General features: G+C 39.2%; 1 protein-coding gene across 1 annotated transcript in view; it reads left to right on the plus strand.

Moving 5' to 3' along the window:
- The window catches only part of LOC115224035 (alpha-(1,6)-fucosyltransferase), a 248,718-nt gene that overhangs the window by 91,367 nt on the left and 132,351 nt on the right, over positions 1-25,000 (plus strand). The window contains exon 2 of the mRNA XM_036513073.1: positions 5,492-5,699. Within this exon, the coding sequence (XP_036368966.1) occupies positions 5,500-5,699 (200 nt within the window). The 5' untranslated portion in view covers positions 5,492-5,499. The remainder of the gene's footprint in view (positions 1-5,491; positions 5,700-25,000) is intronic.

The raw sequence follows: 25,000 nt of genomic DNA on the forward strand, positions 1-25,000 counted from the left end.
AATGTGTCTCTTGAAGCCTTGCTGGTTCCCTACAAACCTTTTGGCAAATGGAATAAACTGAGGGCTCAGTTTGCTGGAGTTCTTGCGGATCATTTACTATGTGTTTTCTTGAGGGGTCGGCAGGGTCTGCTTTGCTCCGTGACACAAAACCACGATGACAGTTAAGGTTTCCATTTAGAGGAGCAGCATGGGTTTAAACAGAGAAATACATTATTGGAGTATATTTTGTCAACCATGTAAAAGGATAAATCTTTGGCAAGATTTGAACTTAGAAACTGTGTGTCTTCTCCCTCATCCAACAGACAGGGCACACATTGTGTGCTACTTTATATATATTCAGTTCAGTGTAATCAGGAGCTAAGATTTGTATCAATGGAGCTATTTCAGGAATAAAAGTAACGAACTAGAGTAGTGTAATTAATTTTATTCCATAAGGGCAAAAAGAGCTCATAGATACATACATACGTACACATACATACATACATACACGCGTGTGCACACACACAAACACACACACGCTCACACACAGGAGTGGACTCTTTTAGTTTCTGTTTACCAAACATATTTTCTAAATTTTGGTTGGCCTGAGGCTATAGTAGAAGGCACTTGTTGGAGATGCCACATAGCATAATTGATCCCCAAAACATGTTGTTGGGAAACAAACTTCTCAACCACATAGCCAGGCCTGCATCTCATACATACATATATACACACACATACATACATACCTACATACATACATACATACATACATATATGCATACATACAAGCAGGCATGCATACATGCATGCATACATACATACATACATACATACATACACACACACACACATACATACATACATACACACATACATACACACATACATACATACATACATACATACATACACATACATACATACACACATACATACACACACACCTGCATACATACATACATACATACACACATACATACATACACACACACACGCACATACACGCACACACACACACATGCACACACGTTTATATTTATTTGTATACAAGTCAAACTCCTAATTTAGTGTTGAATCTTGGTACAAAAATTTTTCCCTTGATATTAGCTTTATCATATCAGACAATTAGATATAAATACAGACATATATATATATATATATATATATATATATATATATATATATATATATAAAGTTAATCCAAACAAGAAAACAAAAAGACAACAACGCAAGGACGTGGAACAAATAAAGTATTATTGGACGCTCAGGAAAGAAGGGAAGAAGGAGGGTTTGACGTTTCGAGCGGAGCTTTTCGTCGGAAACATAGGAGAAGAAAGATCCCGAGAAGGAAGACAGAGGAAAAAAATCGATAGTGATACAGAGGAGGTCACATACTAAAATATATATATATATATATATATATATATATATATATATAGAGAGAGAGAGAGAGAGAGAGAGAGAGAGGTGGGTGGGTATGAGATACATCCCAGTTTTTCCAGTCTATGTATATATATATTATATATGTGTGTGTGTGTGTGTGTATATTCTTGGCAACAATAGTACCTCAGGTGGCTCTTCTATGTACTAAATACATATGCAGTAGTCTCATCTCTCTCTCTCTCTCTTTATCAGTGTGTATATGTATATGTATTAGTTACATCAACACTCGCTAATGATCTGTTATCATTGCTACCTCAGACACTTCTATAGCAAATCTGTATTATTTCCACACTTCATAAAGCTAATAAGGAGCTGCTGAAAGATAATTTAAATATCTTAACCTTAACTCTAGCCAGCTGTACACTTGGTTAGGTTCATAATAGATACCTACCTATGAGTCAACAGGTGAACAGTTCATATATTGTCACCTTCCTTTTGTGAAAGATATCTATTGTGTCTCCAGAGAAGATACTGAACAATTGTGTGCCAATTAACAGTTAAATCTCACTTAGCATTGAAGAGTCTATTTGTCTTAATTTTGGAGTTGGTTAGAGAGAGATTCTTTAAGTATGTATTGTAGTATTGTAAACCTAGTATACTAGCACAAACATACACGTACAGACAGACACACACAGACACACACACACTGTTGTGCACACCACACACATGTGACCATACACCCTCCTGCTAAAAGTGAATAGCAATTACTTTCATCTTGTATACAAAAGAATAGCAATTATACTAATATATATATATATATATATATATATATATACATACATGCACATATATATTTATACACACACACATGCACACACTCACACACAAATATATATCTGTACTGATGTGTGTATATGTAGATAGACGCATATATATATAGATGGATATACATAGATATATACATAGGTAGATTTATACATATAAATAGATATATATCTTGATAAGATATAAATTTATACACACACACACACACACATATATACACACATGTATGTATACATACATACACACACATATATACAAACATACATATATATATACATATATACACATATATATATATATATATACACATATATACACATACATACATATATATATACACACACACACACACATATATATATATATATATATATATATATATATATATACACATATATATATATATACATATATACACATACATACATATATGAATCCAACATGAAAGACACAAGTTAGCCATTCAGAAACACCCCGAAGACAATTTGCTTCACTTAAGCGTTTATTGTTTGTAATCTCCTGTCAAAATTTTCATTGCTTGAAGCTGCAACCTGGTCACTGCACAAAACTGTGGCACAATTTGTCAGTGACCAGGTCGCGGTTTCAAGCACGGAAAATTTTGACAGCATTTTACATACAATAAATGTTAAAGTGAAGTTAACCGTCTTTGTGTGTTTCTGAATGGTTTAACTCGTGTCTTTCACACTGCAGTCGTTTTAGTTCCAACAGATGATCTCGGATCATAACACTTGCCATTCAAGCACATTCCTTATATTTGTGTGAGCGTTTGTGTGTGTGTGTTTTATCACTTTGTGATTAAGAAGTTTGCAACTGCAAAGTTTCAAGTAAGTCATGTGGCACAACATCTTGGACAATAAGACCATATATATATATATATATATATATATATATATATATATATGATAGAGGGCTGGCCACTATACATTCTTTATTTTCTCTCCTTGTTTCTCTCTGTGTTCCTTTCTGTGGAAGAGCGTAGACTCGAAACATTAAAGACTTTTTCACTTCCCGAGCATTATACTAATACATCTGTTCGTTGTCTACACCACCTGTCTTCGTCTTTTGTTTTTTGTAAATTCTCCCTATATATATATATATATATATATATATATATATATATATATATATATACACACACACACACACACACATATACATATATGTATACACACAAACACACATATATATACATATATATTTATATCTATATACACATACACACATATACATATATGTGTATATACACACACACACACATATATATGAACACATACACACACACATATATATATATACATACACACATACATATATATATATAGTTTAAATAAAGAAATGAAATCAAGAAAACTAATGTTTGTGTGTAACTGAAATATCTCAGAAATAGTATATTTTATCTTAGGTTTCTATGGCATATGTGTTCCCCAGCTGGACGGGACGCCAGTCTATCGCAGCGTTACTCATTTTTGCCAGCTGAGTGGACAGCAGCAACGTGAAATGAAGTGTTTTGCTCAAGAACACAACGTGTTGCCCGGTCCAGGAATCGAAACCACAATCTTACGATCATGATGCTGACACCCTAACCACTAAACCACACTCCTCCACAGTGTATATATATATATGGGACGGAATGTATGTGTGTGTGTGTGTATTTGTAACCTATTAATAGCTGGATATTGTCATTACATAATACATCAGATGTTATCTTATGTATCATGTAATACTGAAACTTGTAATATTGTAATATTATAGTGTTTGTAAACAAAAGCTAAAATTGCACTCAGCAAACAAGCATTCACTCCATTTCCTTTTTTTTTTTTTGTTTCTTTCTCTTATAACTCTTATATTTATCTGTGAACACAGATACACACTTGTGTTGGTATGTATGTATATGCATATATGCTTGTAGGCATTTATGTTTGCAGTTGTCTTTGTATGTGTATGTGTGTATTAAACTTTTAGTAGGAACAGTTTGTCCGTGACTGAAGTCTCAGTTTGCTTGCCTTTGTCAACAGCATGCTAAAACTTCAAAGTCACTATCAACCTTTTAATTGTAAAAGTTTAATAAACATGCACAGTACCCAAAAGTATTGTATGAAATAACTTCAGTTTAGTGTGAGATCATTTTTATATTTATAACTTGATATAAACAATCAACGTCTATATATTTATATGCGTATTTATATGGCGTATTTACTCAAAAGTTGATTTTTAACTGAAAAAACTAGGGTGCGACTTCTACACAGCTCGAAGCTAAAACTATGACAGGAAAAGACTTGTACCAAAATATAACACTAAATTTGTGATGCAACTTTCAGATGAGTGAATACAGTGTGTGTGTGTGTATAAAATACAGTATATATATATATATAAAATACATTGAGCGGTTTCCATCATAGGAATCCCTTACGCTAGAAGGAACAGCTAAAGTCCAAACCACTAATTAGGGGTAAATTCTCGAAGGGAATGAAAAATAAAAATATTTACCTCCTATTTCCTGAACCATAGTTTCTGACTTATTTTCACAAATAAAATAAAATAATTTATAATTATATGGTTTATCGACTAATTTTTCTATATGCTACTCTATTGACTAATTTTGCTATACGATTCAGACAGTTTGTAGCCCTATGGTTATCTGTCCAACCCATGCCAGCATGGAAAAAAGGACATTAAATGATGATATATATGCATACATACTCACACACACACACTGTTGTGTAGTAGTAAGTATCTTTGATGAATTGTGTTCCTGGATTTTCATTTCAAATCCAGTGTTGGATCACTTCACTTCACCAAAGTGTTTACTTCTTTGCAGAGAAGACACAAAAACCACTTTAAAAAAAAGGCTAAAACATAGCAAAATAAAAAAAATCTCCATCTTCATTGCAGCCAAAGAAATAATTTATTACACATCCACATTCTTTTGAAGATTTTATTTAATGACAGATTTCTTTTGCTGAGTGGAAGAGATGCAGCACAGATTTTTGTCAGTGAACAGGTCGCGGTCTCAAAGCGCTGAAAATATTTTGATAAATTAAATTTAAATGTTGAAGTGAATCTAACGGTTTTTGTGTTTCTTAAATGCCTTACAAACACCTTCCACGCTGCAGTTGTTTTCGTTCCAGCACACGATCTCAGAACAGGTCACTTGCTATGCAAGTACATCTCCGTAAAGATTTCTTTTGTTTTATTTTTTAACTTTCTATAATGTGTTGTTTTATATATGTTTTTTACTCACACTTCATTTTTTTCTTTTTTTTTCTTTTTTTCCCTTCAGGGTGATGCATGAGTAGCATGCGGACATGGAAGGTGGTAGCTGCCCTGCTAGGGTTCTGGCTGGTCATAATGATGTACATGAGCAGCACAGTGTTCCAAAACACCGATACATCACATCGTACAGAACGGCAATTACGCCATGCAATGGATGAATTAGACAGACTCCGCAAACAGAATATCGAACTTAAACAGTTGGCCACAGAGCTCAAGTAAGAGACATTTTTTATTTTATCTCGAAAAAGGTTTGCATAGTTTTGGTGGTGGTGGTCGTGGTGGAAGGCAGGAGTCTTTTTCTCTTTTGTCATTTAGTTGTTTCAGTCACTGAACTGCGTGGCTATGCTGGAGCACCACCTGGAAGAGTTTGCTCTCAATCTCGGTGGTACCTATTTTCCCTTTTTAAGTTTGGTACTTATTCTATCAGTCACATCTGGTCATCAAATCTAAGTAGAGACTTCAAGGTTTGCATAGTTTTGGTGGTGGTGGTGGTCATGGTGGAAGGCAGGAGTCATTTTCTCTTTTGTCATTTAGTTGTTTCGGTCACTGAACTGCGTGGCTATGCTGGAACACCACCTTTGCTCTCGATCTCAGTGGTGCCTATTTTCTCTCTTTAAGTTTGGTAATTATTCTCTCAGTCACATCTGGTCATCAAATCTAAGAAGAGACTTCAAACTTAAAAATCTTCAAAGCCACAGTCGAACCAATTCTACTATATGGCTCAGAAACCTGGACGTTATCAAAGAAGCTTGAGAGGCGGTTGGATGGAACTTACACTCGCCTCCTTATGAGAGCTCAAAATCTCTCGTGGAAGCGTCATCCAACCAAAATGCAAATATATGGGAAACTACCACCTGTGTTATCTCTTGTGAAAGGTAGGAGAGTCCAGTTTGCTGGACATTGTTGTAGAGCTGAAAACGTGGCAATTTCTACTCTTCTCCTCTGGAAGCCATCTACTCGCAATACCAGAGGGTGCACACTCTCCTACCCTGATGTAATCTCCAGGGATACAGGCATCCAGCAACAGGACCACCGTAATGCCATGATGGACCGTGAATTCTGGCATAGCATGGTAAATTCCATTGTCTCGACCACGGTCGAACAATGATTGTTATTGTTATTATTATTATTATTATTATTATTATTATTCTCCTCTGGAAGCCATCTGCTCGCGATACCAGAGGGTGCACACTCTCCTGCTCTGATGTAATCTCCAGGGATACAGGCATCGAGCAACAAGACCTCCGTAATGCTATGATGGACCGGGAAGTCTGGCGTAACATAGTAGATTCCATTGTCTCAACCACGGTCGAACAATGATTATTATTATTATTATTATATTATTATTATTATTATTATTATTCTCATCTGGAAGTCATCTGCTTGCGATACCAGAGGGCGCACACTCTCCTACCCTGATGTAATCTCCAGGGATAACAGGCATCGAGCAACAAGACCTCCGTAATGCTATGATGGACCGGGAAGTCTGGCGTAACATAGTAGATTCCATTGTCTCAACCACGGTCGAACAATGATATTATTATTATTATTATTATATTATTATTATTCTCATCTGGAAGTCATCTGCTTGCGATACCAGAGGGCGCACACTCTCCTACCCTGATGTAATCTCCAGGGATACAAGCATCCAGCAACAGGACTTCCGTAATGCTATGATGGACCGTGAAGTCTGGCGCTGCATGGTAAATTCCATTGTCTCGACCATGGTCGAACAATGATGATGATGATGAGTTACAAAATGAGGAGAAGCTTATTTCATTAAGTGGAATTAGAGAAAGTGGAGAGGCAGGGGCAGGAAATGGTGGGAGTGTACGGTTAGCCAGTTCGAGAGAACAGAGGCTATAGTAGTAGCAGTAGAAGAGACATAGAGAGGAAACAACTTGTCTATCAGGTAGTTCTGACTATAACATGATGGGTTTTATTGCTACGGTTGACTCTGTCATTATTTGCAACTTTGCTTCTTGTATTTGTGTTATTTTAAACAAGTATTTACCAGTATGAGATCAACTTCTGTATAAATGAAAGTTATCCTGAATTTAATTTTGACGTAACGAAGAATTTGAATGATATATGTTTGTCTGAAGTGTTACCGATTCCAATTAGTGTTGAAAATATCAGCTGTAAGAACCAGCACAATGCTTCAGGCGACAGTCAAAACTAATTGATGCAGAGATGGAAATGGTTGGTGACCTTGTGAATGGATTTGTCAGATAGCAACAGAAAGCAGCTTGTCATATGTATGCGTGTATGTATGTGTATATGTATGTATGTGTGTATTTCCTTGGACCTAAAAAAAAGTGTGATCTTTCAGCTACACATAAGTTTCATTTTTTAGATCCATTTAAATAAAAAGCACTCAGTTCACTCTTTGAGGTAATTGGTGTTGTTAGGAAGGGTATCCAACCATAAAGGCCATGCCAAGACCAACACAGTAGCCTGGTGTAGTCTACCTGGCCAGCTCCTGTCAAACCATCCAAACCATGCTAGTGTGGAAGACAGACGTTAAATGATGAGGAAGATTTACAAATGGCATCAATTTCTCCACGATTCTCCACTTCATTGTATGTGGTGTGCAGTTGGTCTTCAAATGCAATATGCGCAGGAACTGAGTATATTTGGTTCCATGCATGTGCACCTGAGACACAGGAACTGAGTCGACTTGTTTTCGATAGTGGGGTACTTTTCAGGTTTCTTTACAATTCATATGATGCCCGTTTTTGTTGTTTTTTCTGGACAACGGAAAGGGATTGCAAGAACTGATTTGCATATGATTAGCGTGTTACATTACATCACCATCTTGGGAATGAATGGAAGGCATAAATTTAATCTGCGCAGTGAGAGTTAAAAATCACCTTTAATTACTAAGAAAATTATAATCTTAACAAACAAATATCTCCTGGAGAGCATACCAAGGTATCACTGATGTTATTTTTCTTTGGGAATAATCGAATTTAGCTCTGCAAACTAGCCAATCATTCATCAGTTTTGTCATGTCATATTGTACTACACTAATTAAAAGGTCACACTGGAGTCACTGCTGTCCTTAAGTAGCTTTGATCAACTCATATGCAATGCTACCATAATCCGTACAACAATGACGTTACTGTTATTTTGTTCTTTTTAAAAGCTGGGCCTGCTTCTTCTTATTGTTCCTTGTCAAAAAATCAAAATTGAAATCGATCAACATCAATGGAAATTGTAGCTGTGATATCAGTGCCGGTGGCACGTAAGAGAACCATCCGAACGTGGCTGTTTCCAGCGCCACCCCAACTGGCCTCTGTGCTGGTGGAATATAAAAAGCACCATCTGATCATGGCCGTTGCCAGCCTCACCTGGCACCTGTGCCAGTGGCACGTAAAAAGCACCATCCGATCGTTGCCATTGCCAGCCTTGCCTGGCCTCCGTGCCGGTGGTACGTAAAAAGCACTATCTGATCGTAGCTATTGCCAGCCTCACCTGGCACCTGTGCCTGTGGCACGTAAAAAACACCATCCGATCGTGGCCGTTTGCCAACCTCATGCTGGTGGCACGTAAAAAGCACCATCTGATCGTGGCCGTTTGCCAGCCTTGTCTGGCATGTAAAAAGCACCCACTACACTCACGGGGTGGTTGGTGTTAGGAAGGGCATCCAGCCGTAGAAACATTCCCAGATCAGACTGGTGCCTGGTGCAGCCTTCTGGCTTCCCAGACCCCAGTTGAACCGTCCAACCCATGCTAGCACGGAAAGCGGACACTAAACGATGATGATGATGATGTCATAATCAACCCTCACTAATTGCTGTTGGTTCATGTTATCGGTGACATTAGTAGTCCTTTCATTTATCAACAATACAAGTTAAACAATTTAGTTTATATCGAGGAACCACTTAGATTATTTATTTTTTTGTTCTTTGATTTGTTTTTAACCATCACCAGAACCAAGGCCATGCTGGTGCATTCTTTTGAGTTTGGCAAAGATGGTCACTAAGAGCAAAATATTACATCACAATGCCATAGACTGGAGATTAATTATTAATCTTCCAGCTTGTTGTTCATTATTCTATTATTGACCCAGCCATCCATGTTTAAATGTTATTATTGTGCGAAATAAATTGGGACTGTTTATATCTATTATATACACATTAATATATTATACAGCAGAGGATGGACAGCATGCTTGATTATCTTTGATTTCTCTTTACTTTGTTTTTTTGTTGTTTTTTTTCCCCTTTGAAAATTTTATTATATTCACCACATTGTTGATTATCTCAACAATAACATGGCAAAAAATTATTAATTTGAAGAATTAGGTTCAGACTATGTAAGAGGAACTATGATAGTCCTGTATTATTTTATTGTAAAACTGAAATTAATATAATTAACATTGAATGGTTGTGGCATAGTAAAATGCAAAAAAAAAAAAAAAAAAAAAAAATGAACTGACGTCTTCTTTTCATAAAGTTAATCAGCTCTGCCTCCCAGACTACAGTGTGTGTGTGTGTGTGTGTGTGTGTGTGTGTGTGTCAGAACAGAATCAAAAGAGACTCATGTTGGTCTGCGTCAGTAAGACTTGTATTCTTTAGTAAAGTTGACAAAAATAGTACATAGGCAATGGAAAGTCCAACATGTCGGGTACAGTTCTTCAGGGAAAAGTCGACCGGGATAAAATTAAAGAGAAACCCCTGTTGGCTTTTCATTTAAGAAGGGCTCTTACTGAAACATTTGGAATTATCACTCCCCACACCCTAGTTCACTGTATCTTTTTTTTGAACTGATTCATCTTCGTTTAGCGTCCGTTTTCCATGCTAGCATGGGTTGGACGGTTCAACTGGGGTCTGGGAAGCCAGAAGGCTGCACCAGGCCTAGTCTGAAACATTGCCAGATCAGACTGGGCCTGGTGCAGCCTTCTGGCTTCCCAGACCCCAGTTGAACCGTCCAACCCATGCTAGCATGGAAAACAGACGCTAAACGAAGATGATGATGATTATGATGATTTTATTATTTATACAGGCACATAGCCTAGAAGTTAGAGTATTGCTTTCACAATTGTTAGATTGTGGGTTCAATTCCTGGACTGGGTGGTGTGTTATGCTCTTTAGATAAACACTTCTTTTTTCATAGCTCTGTGATCATTTGGACATCTGACGTATGGCACTCTCGTGCACCTGTACAGGTAATGTCAGTTTGCTGGAGGGAGTGGACACTCATACATCATCTTTGACAGGATATTCCATTATATACATATATACACACAAGGTGCATGTAATAAGTTTTTGTTTACCAAATACACTCACAGTCCATTGGTCAGCCTGGGGTGGTGGTAGAAGACATTTACCAAAGATGCTAGGCTGTGGGACTCGAACCATGTGGTTGTGAAGCAAAGTTCTTGTGCCACACAGCCATTCCTGTACCTGTTTAGATATAGATACAGAGGTATGTAGGTAGGTAGGTGGGTAGGAAGACAGACAGACAGATACAGATAGACAGAACAGATATAGATAGATAGATAGATAGATAGATAGACGGAGATGGATAGATAGATAGATAGATAGACAGAGATAGATAGATAGATAGATAGATAGATAGATAGATAGATAGATAGATAGATAGATAGATAGATAGATAGATAGACTGATGAATGATAGATAGACAGACAGACTGACATAGATAGATTGATGGAAAGATAGATAGACAGATAGACAGACAGACAGATAGATAGATAGATTGATGGATAGATAGATAGACAGAGATAGATAGATAGATAGATAGATAAATAGATAGACAGAGATAGATAGATAGATAGATAAATAGATAGACAGAGATAGATAGATAGATAGATAGATAGATAGACAGAGATAGATAGATAGATAGACAGAGATAGATAGATAGATAGATAGATAGATAGATAGACAGACAGACAGACACAGGCAGATAGATAGACAGAGATAGATAGATAGATATTTTTCTCTTATAATGTATGTAATCTTTGAATTTCTGTTTATCTGGCTAGATTTACTTTACCTTTTCTTTTTGTAATTTTCCACTAGACGCATGTGTCATTCAGAACTACTAATGGCAAAGATTTTTGCTTTTCCCTTAGTTCCGCTATTTCATCGTATGAGCATAAATGGGATTGTTTCAGGCAAGATTGGACGTTTTGAGTGTTGTCAAAGCAATTGCACATTGCATTTCTTGTTTGCTGCATAACTTTCTTTCTGCAACCCGCGCTACTTAGAGAGTGGCAGTGGAACTTGGCATTAGTCAAGTTGATAAATACAAGCAGAGATTTATATCAACAGTATATCTGAGGGAAAACACTGCTGGTTTTTGCATATTTAATGCAAATATAGCAAGACCTCCAGGTATGTAACATAAGGAGTTGAAAATCTTGGATCAGCTGAGATTATGCTAAATACTGTGATGAATGGACAGATTTAGTCATGGTGACAACCAGTGCTGAAGTAAAAACTGGTGAAATAGATACTAAATAACCATAGCTACTAGAATTCTTTCTTATATAATGTCTTTCTTTCATTCATGCCTATTTCTTTACTGCCCACGAGGGGCTAAACACAGAGATGACAAACAAGGACAGACAAACGAATAAAGTCGATTATATCGACCCCAGTGCATAACTGGTACTTATTTAATCGACCCCGAAATGATGAAAGGCAAAGTCGACCTCGGCGGAATTTGAACTCAGAATGTAACGACAGACAAAATACCTATTTCTTTTACTACCCACAAGGGGCTAAACACAGAGGGGACAAACAAGGACAGACAAACGGATAAAGTCGATTATATCGACCCCAGTGCATAACTGGTACTTATTTAATCGACCCCGAAAGGATGAAAGGCAAAGTCGCCCTTAGCGGAATTTGAACTATGAACGTAGTGGCAGACGAAATACCTATTTCTTTTTTACCTTCAAGGGGCTAGACACAGAGAAGACAAACAAGGACAGACAAATGGATTAAGTCGATTATATCGACCCCAGTGCGTAACTGGTACTTATTTAATCGACCCCGAAAGGATGAAAGGCAAAGTCGACCTCGGCGGAATTTGAACTATGAACGTAGTGGCAGACGAAATACCTATTTCTTTACTAACCACAAGGGGCTAGACACAGAGAAGACAAACAAGGACAGACAAATGGATTAAGTCGATTATATCGACCCCAGTGCGTAACTGGTACTTATTTAATCGACCCGGAAAGGATGAATGGCGAAGTTGACCTCGGCGGAATTTGAACCCCGAACATAGCGGCAGGCGAAATACCGCTAAGCATTTCACCGGAGTGCTAACGATTCTGCCAGCTCGCCGCCTTTCATTCATACCTGTCAGGTTGCTTTTCTTCCAGCTATTTGATATTGTTCCTTGCTCCACCTCTATCTTTCTACTATTCTTTCCAAGCCTGTCTCTTGGCCTTTTCTGAAGCTTCCTCCATCATTAATGACCATGGATGAGGTTTCTAGATGTTCACTGGACTGGAGTAGTATTGTCTGTGGCTGAACAGTTTGGTACACGAATAACAGTCTCTTTCATACAAGCCACTCTTGCGGGTCGTCCCAGTGATGCTGGGACTAGTAACTTTTCATCTCTTGTGTTGATGCATAGGTGAGGCTGGAGTGTCCTCTCCAGTGTTTCGTCTAGTTCTATCTGTCCAATATAGGATGTTTGATATGATCCAAGCCTGGTGGAGGTGCATGGTTTAGTGGTAAGAGTGTTGGAATCGTAACTGTAAGATTGTGGTTTCAATTATTGGACAGTCCCCTCAGCTGGCAAAAATGAGCAATCCTGTGATGACCCAGCATCCTGTCCTAGGGGGAAATAATATATGTGCCACAGAAACTGGAAAACTGGCCCTCTGAGCCTGTATGACTCTGAAAGGATACTCTTTACACTTTTACTTGTTTCAGTCATTTGACTGTGGCCATGCTGGAGCACTGCCTTTAGTCAAGCAAATCGACCTCGGTACTTATTCTTTGTAAGCCCAGTACTTATTCTATCAGTTTCTTTTGCCGAACTGCTAAGTGATGGGGACGTAAACACACCAGCATCGGTTGTCAAGCAATGCTAGGGGGACAAACACAGACACACAAACATATACACACATACATATATACGACAGGCTTCTTTCAGTTTCCGTCTACCAAATCCACTCACAAGGCATTGGTCGGCCAAGGGCTATAGCAGAAGACACTTGCCCAAGATGCCACGCAGTGGGACTGAACCCGGAACCATGTGGTTGGTTAGCAAGCTACTTACCACACAGCCACTCCTGCGCCTTTTTTATTTATTCAAGCTTGGGCCACATGATATGAAGGACAGGTTGTTATCCATGAAGTGTGACCCTGCTCTCCACGTCACTGGCAAATCCAAAGGTACAGCATAGCTTTTGTGTGCCGTTCCACCACCATGGCACTTTCTATCTCAGTGGAACCTTGTTCCATCTACTTACCACACAGCCACTCCTTGGCCTATATGTTCGTTAGTTTTAGAGACGGGGGGAAAACTTCCTCACAATGGAGACTCTCGTTCCGTCTGATGTCAATTCTGACAGGTAGGCCAGTCGTACAGCGCTGTGTGTCGTCGTCTATCACGAGTTCCAAGCTGTTCTTGCTAATTATTTCAATGTTTTCTGAGAACGGCAGAGCAGGGGGCGGGGGGGTGGGGGGGAGAGGGAGGGAGAAATATGGCTGATGTATGCACATCTTGTTATTCAAATATAATCAACATACAAATCATGTCTCCTTCTTCAGACATGATCATTATCATACAAGTGGGCATCACCATCATCATCAACATCATAGTCATCACCATCATCATTGTCATCATAGTTATCATCATCATCATCATTATGGTTATCATAATCATGGTCGTCATCATCATCATCATCATCATCATCATCATAAGGCACGCTACCAACATTTGCATCTTGTGAAATTTAAAGAAATAGCAGTATTTTAAATTAGTTTCTTCTTCTTCTTCTTCTCTTCTTCTTTTCTTTTTCCTCTTCTTCTTCGTCTTCTCCTTCTCCTTCTTCTTCTTCTTCTTCTTCTTCTTCTCCTTTGTCTTCTTCTCCATCTTTCTTCTTCTTCTTCTTCTTCTCCATCTTCTTTTTCTTCTCCTTCTTCTTCTTCTTCTTCTTCTTCTTCTTCTTATTCTTCTTCTTCTTCACCAGCTTCTTCTCCATCTTCTTCTTCTTCTTCATCTCCTCCCCCTCCTCTTCCACCAATGTATTAAGTCTTTCAGATTTCTATTGATCCTATTTCGTTGTCAAGAAGAAATACAGCAACAACAACAAAACAACAACAACAACAACAGCACAAACCAAAAAAAAGGAAAAACAAAACAAAAAAAAAAAGAAAAGAATGAATGAACGAATGAGACAGAGACAGACATTATATTATATAAGGAAGAATTCTTGTAGCTATGACTAATTAGTGCCTATTTCACTAGTTCACCATCGGTTCTGGTTGTCTCCACGACTGAATTAACCTGTTCATTTGTCACAGTTGGTATTTAAAGACACATAAAGCCACACTCTCCTCTCTCTCTGACTCGAATCTCATCGTTACATTCTGTTTACGCATTACGACAGATTATTGTGTGTTCTAATTAATATGTTTGGTCACGATCTGCCACTGAGTCCCTTTTGATACCGACTACCCCCCATCATCATCATCATCATCACCATCATCGTCGTCGTCGTTGTTGTTGTTGTTGTTGTTGTCGTCGTAGTCATCGGGGGTTTTCTGTTCTGGTACAGTTTCAACGTAGCAAACATTGGGGCACTTCTTGTTCAACCCCGCCCGCCATCCCCCTGACCAACAACTGCTAATCGTCTACAAAGGCTCTCGGATGAAGCCCATGACGGAGTATATTGTTCCTGCTTCTGGGACACTACTGTTACTACTACTACTACTACTAACATCCCTAAACAACTTTGCTTTTTCCACCTTTGAGAAAATGCTGCCAGACTGATTGATGTGACGTCATCAGCCATACTCCAGCCTCTGGCCTACACACTTGCTATCCACGTTCTCTTGACCTCTTCTTCTTCTTCCTTTTCTTCTTCACCTCCTTTTTCTTCTTCATCTTCTTCACCTTCATTTTCTTCACTTTCTTCTTCACCTCCTTTAATATATATATTATATATATATATTGCAAATGAGGGTAGCTATATCAAACTCCATTCTTCACCATGTGCCACATATTAGAGGAGGCTCTTAGTAACAACAGTGTTGCACAAAACGGTAGTGCATCTGCATGGCCACAGCTCTGAGCTGAAACTAGAAAAAAGAAAAAGAAGAAAATACTTATATACTATATATTATATATATATATATATATATATATATCTATATATATATATATATATATATATATGCCCTTCCTAACGCCAACCACTACACTCACGGAGTGGTTGGCGTTAGGAAGGGCATCCAGCCGTAGAAACACTGCCAAATCTGACTGGGCTGATGAAGCCTTCCGGCTTCACAGACCCCAGTTAAACCGTCCAACCCATGCTAGCATGGAAAACGGACGCTAAATGATGATGATGATGATGATATATATATATATATATATAATATATATATATATATATATATATATATATATCACTTTAAGTTTATCTCTACAGATTTTCTATAGAATTTAGAGTGAGAGAGTTACAATGTTTCATATAGGAATACATGTGCATAAGCAATGTGATCAAAGATCGAAAAATAGGTATTTACCTATCTTTCTATCTTTGATCACATTTCTCACAAAGACGTATTCATATACAAAACACCATAACCTTCAGTGTTGACTCTAAACTCTGTAGGAAATCGGTGGAGATAAGCATAAAAGTGATTATATCGCATAGTTAATACAAAAAGTAGGACACAGTATTGACTTATAAATCTTTAATATATTTGGTCATTTATTACGGTTGCAAAATGAAATACAGCATTCCTACCTGCAATTTATATATATATATTATAGGCACAGGCCATGGTTGTGAGGTAAGAAGCTTGTGTGGTAAGGCGGCGAGCTGGCAGAAACGTTAGTGCGCCGTGTGAAATGCTTATTGGTATTTCGTCTGCCGTTATGTTCTGAGTTCAAATTCCGTCGAGGTCGATTTTGCCTTTCATCCTTTCAGGGTTGATTAAATAAGTACCAGTTACACACTGGGGTCGATGTAAGTCGACTTAATCCATTTGTCTGTCCTTGTTTTTCCCCTCTGTGTTTAACCCTTTGTGGGTAGTAAAGAAATAGGTATTTCATCTGCTGTTACTTTCTGAGTTCAAATTCCACCGAGGTCGACTTTGCCTTTCATCCTTTTGGGGTCGATAATAAGTACAAGTCACACACTGGGGTTGATGTAATCGACTTAATCCCTTTGTCCTTGTTTGTCCCTTCTATGTTTAGCCCCTTGTGAGCAATAAAGAAATAAGAAGCTTACTTCCCAACCACATGGTTCCAGGTTCAATCCCACTGCATGATACCTTGGGCAGGTATATTCTACTATTACCTCAGGCTGACAGAAGCCTTGTAAGTGGATTTGGTTGATGGAAACTGAAAGAAGCCCATCATATATATGTATGTGTGCATGTGTGTGTGTGGGGGGTATCTATGTGTGTCTTTGTGTATGTGTGTCACCTCACCCACCACTTGACAACTGGTGTTGGTGTGTTAGCAGTTCAGCAAAAGAGATTGATAGAATAAGTACTAGGTTTAAAAAATACGTCCTGGTGTTGATTTGTTTAACTAAAATCCTTGAAGGCGGTGCTCCAGCATGGCCACAGTCAGATGACTGAAACAAAAGAATAAAAGAATGTGTGTGTGTATGTGTGTGTATTTGCCAAATCAGGCTGAAACCTGGGTGCAGCTCTCTGGCTTGCTGGCTCTAATCAAACCCTCCAACCCATATCAGTGTGGCTGTTTGTCCTCCTTGCTGCTTGACAACCAGTGTTGGTGTGTTTACATCCGTATAATGTATAATGGTTAGGCAAAAGAGACCAGAATAAGTATTACATTTTAAAAGATAATTACTGGAGCTGGTTTGTTTGACTTAGACTCCAGCACGGCTGCTCTCCAATGACTGAAACCAGCTAAAGATAAAAAGGATAAGATAAAACGTGTTCAAATGAGAATGAAACTGTACAATTAATTAGATGAAATTCAAAAAAATCCAGACCGAAACTCCTTCAATAAATCTATCGTTAGAAATAGCTTCTTTCCTTTCATTCTTTCTTTCTTTTTTTTTTCTTTTTTTTGTTGGTATTTTAACAAAAAAGGCTTCAATCAGATTCTTGTCTTAAGAAGTCTTCTTTCTAGTGAACTAGCAATTCTTGATTGCTCTGTAATTATTCCGTGATTTTTAATGATTAAATAGGTCAGGCTGAATTTTAATCTGGCTCTTTTTCTTGCAGGAAAGCAAAAAAAAAAAAAAATGTTTGATAAATTTCATGTTCTTAAAAGCTGACTCATTACATGATGTCGTTATTTGACATTCATCATCATCATTGCATTGTTATCATTGACATCATCATCATCATCACTGTCATTATCACTATCGTCGTCATCATCATCTCTGTCATCATTGTCGCTGTCAACACTGTTGTCATCATCATCATCATCATCTTTGCTTTTCCTTGCTGGGTTGGGTTGGATGGGTTGCACAACAGCTCGCGGTTGTGTTTCCTCTGGTACGCACAGCAACAAAGAAAACTACCAACTTTTGTTGCTATGTACGTACTTCTTATTGTGTACGTGAGGTGGGGTGCATTATTGACCAGATACCCTTCATATCAACAATCAGTTTACTGTTTGGGTTTAGTGAATGTTACCATACCTATTTCTTTACTACCCACAAGGGGCTAAACACAGAGAGGACAAACAAGGACAGACAAACGGATTAAGTCAATTATATCGACCCCAGTGTGTGACTGGTATTTATTTAATCAACCCTGAAAGGATGAAAGGCAAAGTCGACTTCAGCGATTTATCTTTTTTCTTTATCCAGAAGTCTTTTAGGAAGCTGTGTACCTTGCTGGAAATAGAAACCAAAGCTACTTCCAAATTACACATTAGTTCTGTATACACACGATACTGTTCAAAAGCAAGTCAGGATGGTCACAGCTGGAATGCCTTTGATCCTTTAATCACAGGTCTGCTATGTCATATCATACTCACTGCATTTTTTCCCTTTTAGCCTCTCTTTCCATTTCAGTTCTGTAACCAATGTCTGTGGTTGCACCCACACCATATATCATAGTTTTGTAGTTCTTCATACAACAAACAGTTATGTTGAAGAACGCTGAAGCTGATCTCTTTGTTGTTCCTGCCAACAGTTCTTTAATCACCAGCCGACCATTACCAAATTAGCATCAATGTGCAACTGATGTCTTTCCTGCAAACATCTTGCACCATTTCGCTTTCCTTATCTCAGCTACTACCATTTAACTTTCAACCAAACATTTTCCGTAAGTCTATTTAGCAGGGCCCTCTCTCTCTCTCTCACAGACACACACACACACACACACTCACACATAAACACATAATGATTTCTCAATGGTGTTGTTTACATACTGGAATTATTAGCTGAAAACGAACTTGGCTTTTTCTCGTTGGCAAAGTTTAGCATTCCACTTTAGACACAGACACACACACACACACACACACACACACACACACACACACACACACACACACACACACACACACACACACAACACACACACACACACACACACACACACCACACACACACACAGAGTGACTCACACATAAACACATAATGATTTATCAATGGTGTTGTTTACATACTGGAATTATTAGCTGAAAACGAACTTGGCTTTTTCCTCGTTGGCAAAGTTTAGCAATTCCACTTTTAGTCAAAACGCAAACCTCCAGCTACGAACAATGGCCATGCAGAAATCTATATATCAAATGACATTGGAGGAAAAAGGAAATGAATAACGCAAGTAAAAATGAAAATGACATTTTCTTTGTAGTTGGGTTTGAAAGCAAAATGGTGAAGGTATGTGCAACGGGGTGGAAGGCAATTTATTTTGTTCTGTCTGTCTGTCTTTCTGTCCACTTTTCTTTCCTTCGCTTCTCTAGGGAAGAATGAGTGACTTGAAAAGGTAACCACTGACATTTTCATTACTAGTATGTAATAGAACATGAGACCGATTTGTAGTGGAAATTCCACCAATGAGCAGCAGAAATGCCGGAATGGAATCGTAAACATCACCTGCTTCGCTTTTTCCCTGTTGCAACAGCATCGGTAGGCTTTGTATTGCTTCGGAGTGGAGAGGGCGAGAAGGGGGGGGAGGCTGAGAATGAGGGATATGGATAGAGAGGGGCGGTGCGAAGGAGAAATAGAGAGGGCAGAGAGAGAGAGGAGAGGGAGGGAGAGAAACAGAGAGAGAGAGAAAAGAGAAAGGAACAGAGAGGGGGAGGGAGAGAAACAGAGAGGGGAGAGAGAAAGAAACAAAGAAATAGAAGTGCAGAGAGAGAGAGAAAAACAGAGGGTTAGAGAGAAAGAGAAAGGAACAGAGAGGAGTAGAGAGGGGGAGAGAGAAAGAAATAAAGAAATTGACGTTCAGAGAGAGAGAGAGAAACAGAGGGGAGAGAGAATGAAAGAAATAGAAGTGCAGAGAGAGAGGGAGAAAAACAGAGGGTTAGAGAGAAAGAGAAAGATAGAGGAACAGAGAAGAGTAGAGAGAGAGGGGGCACAGTGAGTGAGAGAGAGAGAGAGAAAGGTAGAAAGAGAGATAGATTGAAAGTGGGGAGAAGAGGGAGAGAGAGAAATAGGAAGTTACCTCTTACGTATGTTGTAAATGTGAAAAGGAATTGTTACATTCTTTTTTGAAAGTCCACCTGCCTTTCAGAATGGAGAGAATACAGAATTCTTTGATGGTGCAACATATTTACAAGCAAAAGTATTGTACATTTGTATTTTCTCTGTTTTAACCTCTCGTTCAGAGCTTCGTTAAAATAAGAGACCAGAATCACCTGCATTTGTGTCAAATATCCTAAGACTGTTTTACTACATGAAGGGGGTTTTAAATGTTAAAACTACCTCTTGTTCAGATGTTAATTAAAATACAAAAAACAGAGCCCCCTGTATTTGCACTGAATCCATGCTAGCATGGGTTGGACTGTTCAACTGGGGTCTGGGAAGACAGAAGGCTTGACCAGGCCCAGTCTGAACTGGCAGTGTTTCTACAGCTGGATGCCCTTCCTAACGCCAACCACTCCGTGAGTGTAGTGGGTGCTTTTTACGTACCACCGGCACAGGTGCCAGCCGAGGCTGGCAAATGGCCGTGATCGGATGGTGCTTTTTACGTGCCACCAGCACAGGTGCCAGACGAGGCTGGCAAACAGCCACGATCGGATGGTGCTTTTTACGTACCACTGGCACAGGTGCCAGACGAGGCTGGCAAACACCCACGATCGGATGGTGCTCTTTACGTACCACCGGCACGGGTGCCAGACGAGGCTGGCAAACGGCCACAGTCGGATGGTGCTTTTTACGTACCACCGGCACAGGTGCCAGACGAGGCTGGCAAACAGCCACGGTCGGATGGTGCTTTTTACGTACCACCGGCACAGGTGCCAGACGAGGCTGGCAAACGGCCACGGTCAGATGGTGCTTTTTATGTACCACCGGCACAGGTGCTAGACGAGGCTGGCAAACGGCCATGATCGGATGGTGCTTTTTACGTACCACCAGCACAGGTGCCAGATGAGGCCGGCAAACGGCCACGATCGGATGGTGCTTTTTACGTACCACCGGCACAGGTGCCAGACAAGGCTGGCAAACGGCCACGGTCGGATGGTGCTTTTTATTTCATCACATGAAAGGTGTTTGAAATATTAAAATGAATTTCATTCAGATCTTAATTAAAATACAAGAAGAGGTTCGTCTGCATTTGTGCTGAATCTTAAGACTTTGTTTCCCTGCATGAACATATTTTAACCCTTTAGTGTTTAAACTGACTGTATCCGGCCCAAATATTCTACGCATTTTATGCTCAAACTGGCCAGAACATGCATCTCACACCTACCCAGCAATGTCACTCCAAAAATAAGCAATTACATCTTTCCTATCTTGAAGGTACAAAATAATATCAGATAAATTTTTTTAAATGTGAATAAATGTGAATAGGCGCAGGAGTGGCTGTGTGGTAAGTAGCTTGCTAACCAGCCACATGGTTCTGGGTTCAGTCCCACTGCGTGGCATCTTGGGCAAGTGCCTTCTGCTATGGCCTCGAGCCGACCAAAGCCTTGTGAGTGGATTTGGTAGACGGAAACTGGAAGAAACCTGTCATATATATGTATGTATATGTGTGTGTGTATATATTTGTGTGGCTGTGTTTGTCCCCACAACCTCGCTTGACAACCGATGCTGGTGTGTTTACGTCTCCGTTACTTAGCGGTTCGGCAAAAGAGACCGATAGAATAAGTACTGGGCTTCCAAAGAATAAGTCCCGGGGTCGATTTGCTCGACTAAAGGCGGTGCTCCAGCATGGCCACAGTCAAATGACTGAAACAAGTAAAAGAGTAAAAGAGTAAATAAGGATTACTTTTGACAAATTAATCTGAACGCTAAAGGGTTAAATACTAGACTTGCAGTTTGGTTGGGTCATTGCGCCACCAGCCTCCCAAACTCCATAATCATTAATGCATTAGCTTCAATCATTCTTGCCAGCTTAGTTTTCATCTGACTTAGCAAAATGGCAGAACCGTTAGCACGCTGGGTGAAATGCATAGCTATATTTCATCTGCCGTTACGTTCTGAGTTCAAATTCCGCCGAGGTCGACTTTGCCTTTCATCCTTTCGGGGTCGATAAATCAAGTACCAGTTTCGCACTGGGGTCGATGTAATTGAGTTAATCCCTTTGTCTGTCCTTGTTTGTCTGTCCTATGTTTAGCCCCTTGTGGGCAATAAAGAAATATATTGTGGTCTTGGGTTCTATCCCATTGCATGGAACCTTGGAAAAGCGTCTTCAATAACCTCAGGTTGACCAAAGCCTTGTGAGTGGATTTGGTAGATGGAAACTGAAAGAAGCCTGTTCTTTTCTCTCTGTGTGTTTGTCCCTAATCCCACAACTTGAGAACCAATGTTAGTTTCTTTACATCCCTGCAACTTAACAGTTCAGCAAAAGAGACCAGTGGAATATGATCGCAGTCCAATGGACTGAAACAAGTGAAAAGTTAAAGACAAAAATGTCAACTTATTTAACAGCAACAGAGACAGACTACAAAGAAGCAAGCCTGTAGTCTACCACTTTTTTCTGATCAACTAGTCCAGCCATGACCATCCTAACTTGTTTTTTGAATATAGTGTATGCTAGAAAACAGTACCTAGCAGGTCCTTTTTTTATTTAGTAAAATTTTCTTTTTAATCACCCAACTGGTCAACAAAATCTTGGCCTTCCTCTATACACTTTTTATGCAGCTTTTTCTTTCTTTCTTTCTTTTTTTTTTGCGAAACATTGTACATCATATGTGTCATCAGATACAGTATGTTTGTCTGTTAATGATCCAACCAGAATCCGAAGAATACTTTACCAAGTAAAGAAATATCATAAAACTTACCGTTATTTGATTTAACACCTTTGAACTGTGGTTCAATCAATCGAGGTGGTTATATAGAAATCATTCTTTACATCACCTCCATACTTCAAGCATGGTGCTGATGCAATGGGAATTATCCATTTCCTCAATAAGTTCTTCTGTAAAATGCCCCTCTATTGGCAAAGGTCTGCGAAATGCTTCATCCATTACTTGAAACACCCTCAGCATCACTGACTTTTGTTCTTTTATCTTTTACTTGTCTCTGGCATCAGACTGCAGCCATGCTGGAGCACCACCTTGAGGGGTTTAGTCAAGGAAATCAAGCCCAGTATTTATTTTTTTACTTATTCTATTGGTCTGTTTTGCCAAACCATCAAATTACAGGGACAAACATAAACACACATACAAATACACACACACACACACACACACACACATATGACAGGTTTCTTTCGGCAAGCTGGCAGAATCGTTAGCACGTCGGGCGAAATGCTTAACGGTATTTCGTCTGCCGCTACGTTCTGAGTTCAAATTCCGCCAAGGTCATCTTTACCTTTCATCCTTTCGGGGTCGATTAAATAAGTACCAGTTACGCACTGGGGTCGATATAATCGACTTAATCCGTTTGTCTGTCCTTGTTTGTCCTCTCTGTGTTTAGCCCCTTGTGGGTAGTAAAGAAATAGGTATTTTGTCTGTCGCTACGTTCTGAGTTCAAATTCCGCCGAGGTCGACTTTGCCTTTCATCCTTTCGGGGTCGATTAAATAAGTACCAGTTACGCACTGGGGTCGATGTAATCGACTTAATCCGTTTGTCTGTCCTTGTTTGTCCCCTCTATGTTTAGCCCCTTGTGGGTAGTAAAGAAATAGGTATTTCGTCTGCTGCTACGTTTTGAGTTCATATTCTGCCGAGGTTGACTTTGCCTTTCATCCTTTCGGGGTCGATTAAATAAGTACCAGTTACGCACTGGGGTCGATGTAATCAACTTAATCCGTTTGTCTGTCCTTGTTTGTCCTCTCTGTGTTTAGCCCCTTGTGGGTAGTAAAGAAATAGGTATTTTTGTCTGTCTGTACGTTCTGAGTTCAAATTCCGCCGAGGTCAACGTTGTGCCTTTCATCCTTTCGGGGTCGATTAAATGTACCAGTCTTACGCACTGGGGGTCGATGTCATCGACTTAATCCGTTTGTCTGTCCTTGTTTGTCCTCTCTGTGTTTAGCCCCTTGTGGGTAGTAAAGAAATAGGTATTTTTGTCTGTCTGTACGTTCTGAGTTCAAATTCCGCCGAGGTCAACTTTGCCTTTCATCCTTTCGGGGTCGATTAAATAAGTACCAGTTACGCACTGGGGGTCGATGTCATCGACTTAATCCGTTTGTCTGTCCTTGTTTGTCCTCTCTGTGTTTAGCCCCTTGTGGATAGTAAAGAAATAGGTTTCTTTCAGTTTCTGTCTACCAAATTCCTTTACAAGACTTTGATCGAAATGGATGCATGTTTAGATGAGGGGAGGAGCAACAGATGATTGGTGAGGACCAAATATCCGTTTTTGGCAAGCAGCAGCACGTTGCTTATGAATCCCTTTCATCAAATGCCAATTGAATATCTGCTAGACCACTTGACCATGCCTGTGTCCTTCTCGCTTCTTCTCAATTCTCTCTGCAACACTGATTTATGATGCTTCAGCAATTCTTCTGTTGTCAGTATTTCCTTTTTCTGATAAATTAGAATTAATCAATTTCTGGTGCAATTTATGTCTGATGTCTAACAGTTGCAAGCTATCGAGGTTTGACTACGAACAGTGATAAATGAGACATTTATTCTCTTGGTATCGGCAGCTTATGCCGAGGAAAGTTTGTGACAAGCTTTTAGTTCAAGACTTTGATCCAGGAATTTCCCCAAAGAAGGAGCGGATCTTGGTTTCCTATTCATCATAATCGTCAT

This window comes from Octopus sinensis, linkage group LG24 (genome assembly GCF_006345805.1).
Source record: "Octopus sinensis linkage group LG24, ASM634580v1, whole genome shotgun sequence".
NCBI classification, from domain to species: domain Eukaryota; kingdom Metazoa; phylum Mollusca; class Cephalopoda; order Octopoda; family Octopodidae; genus Octopus; species Octopus sinensis.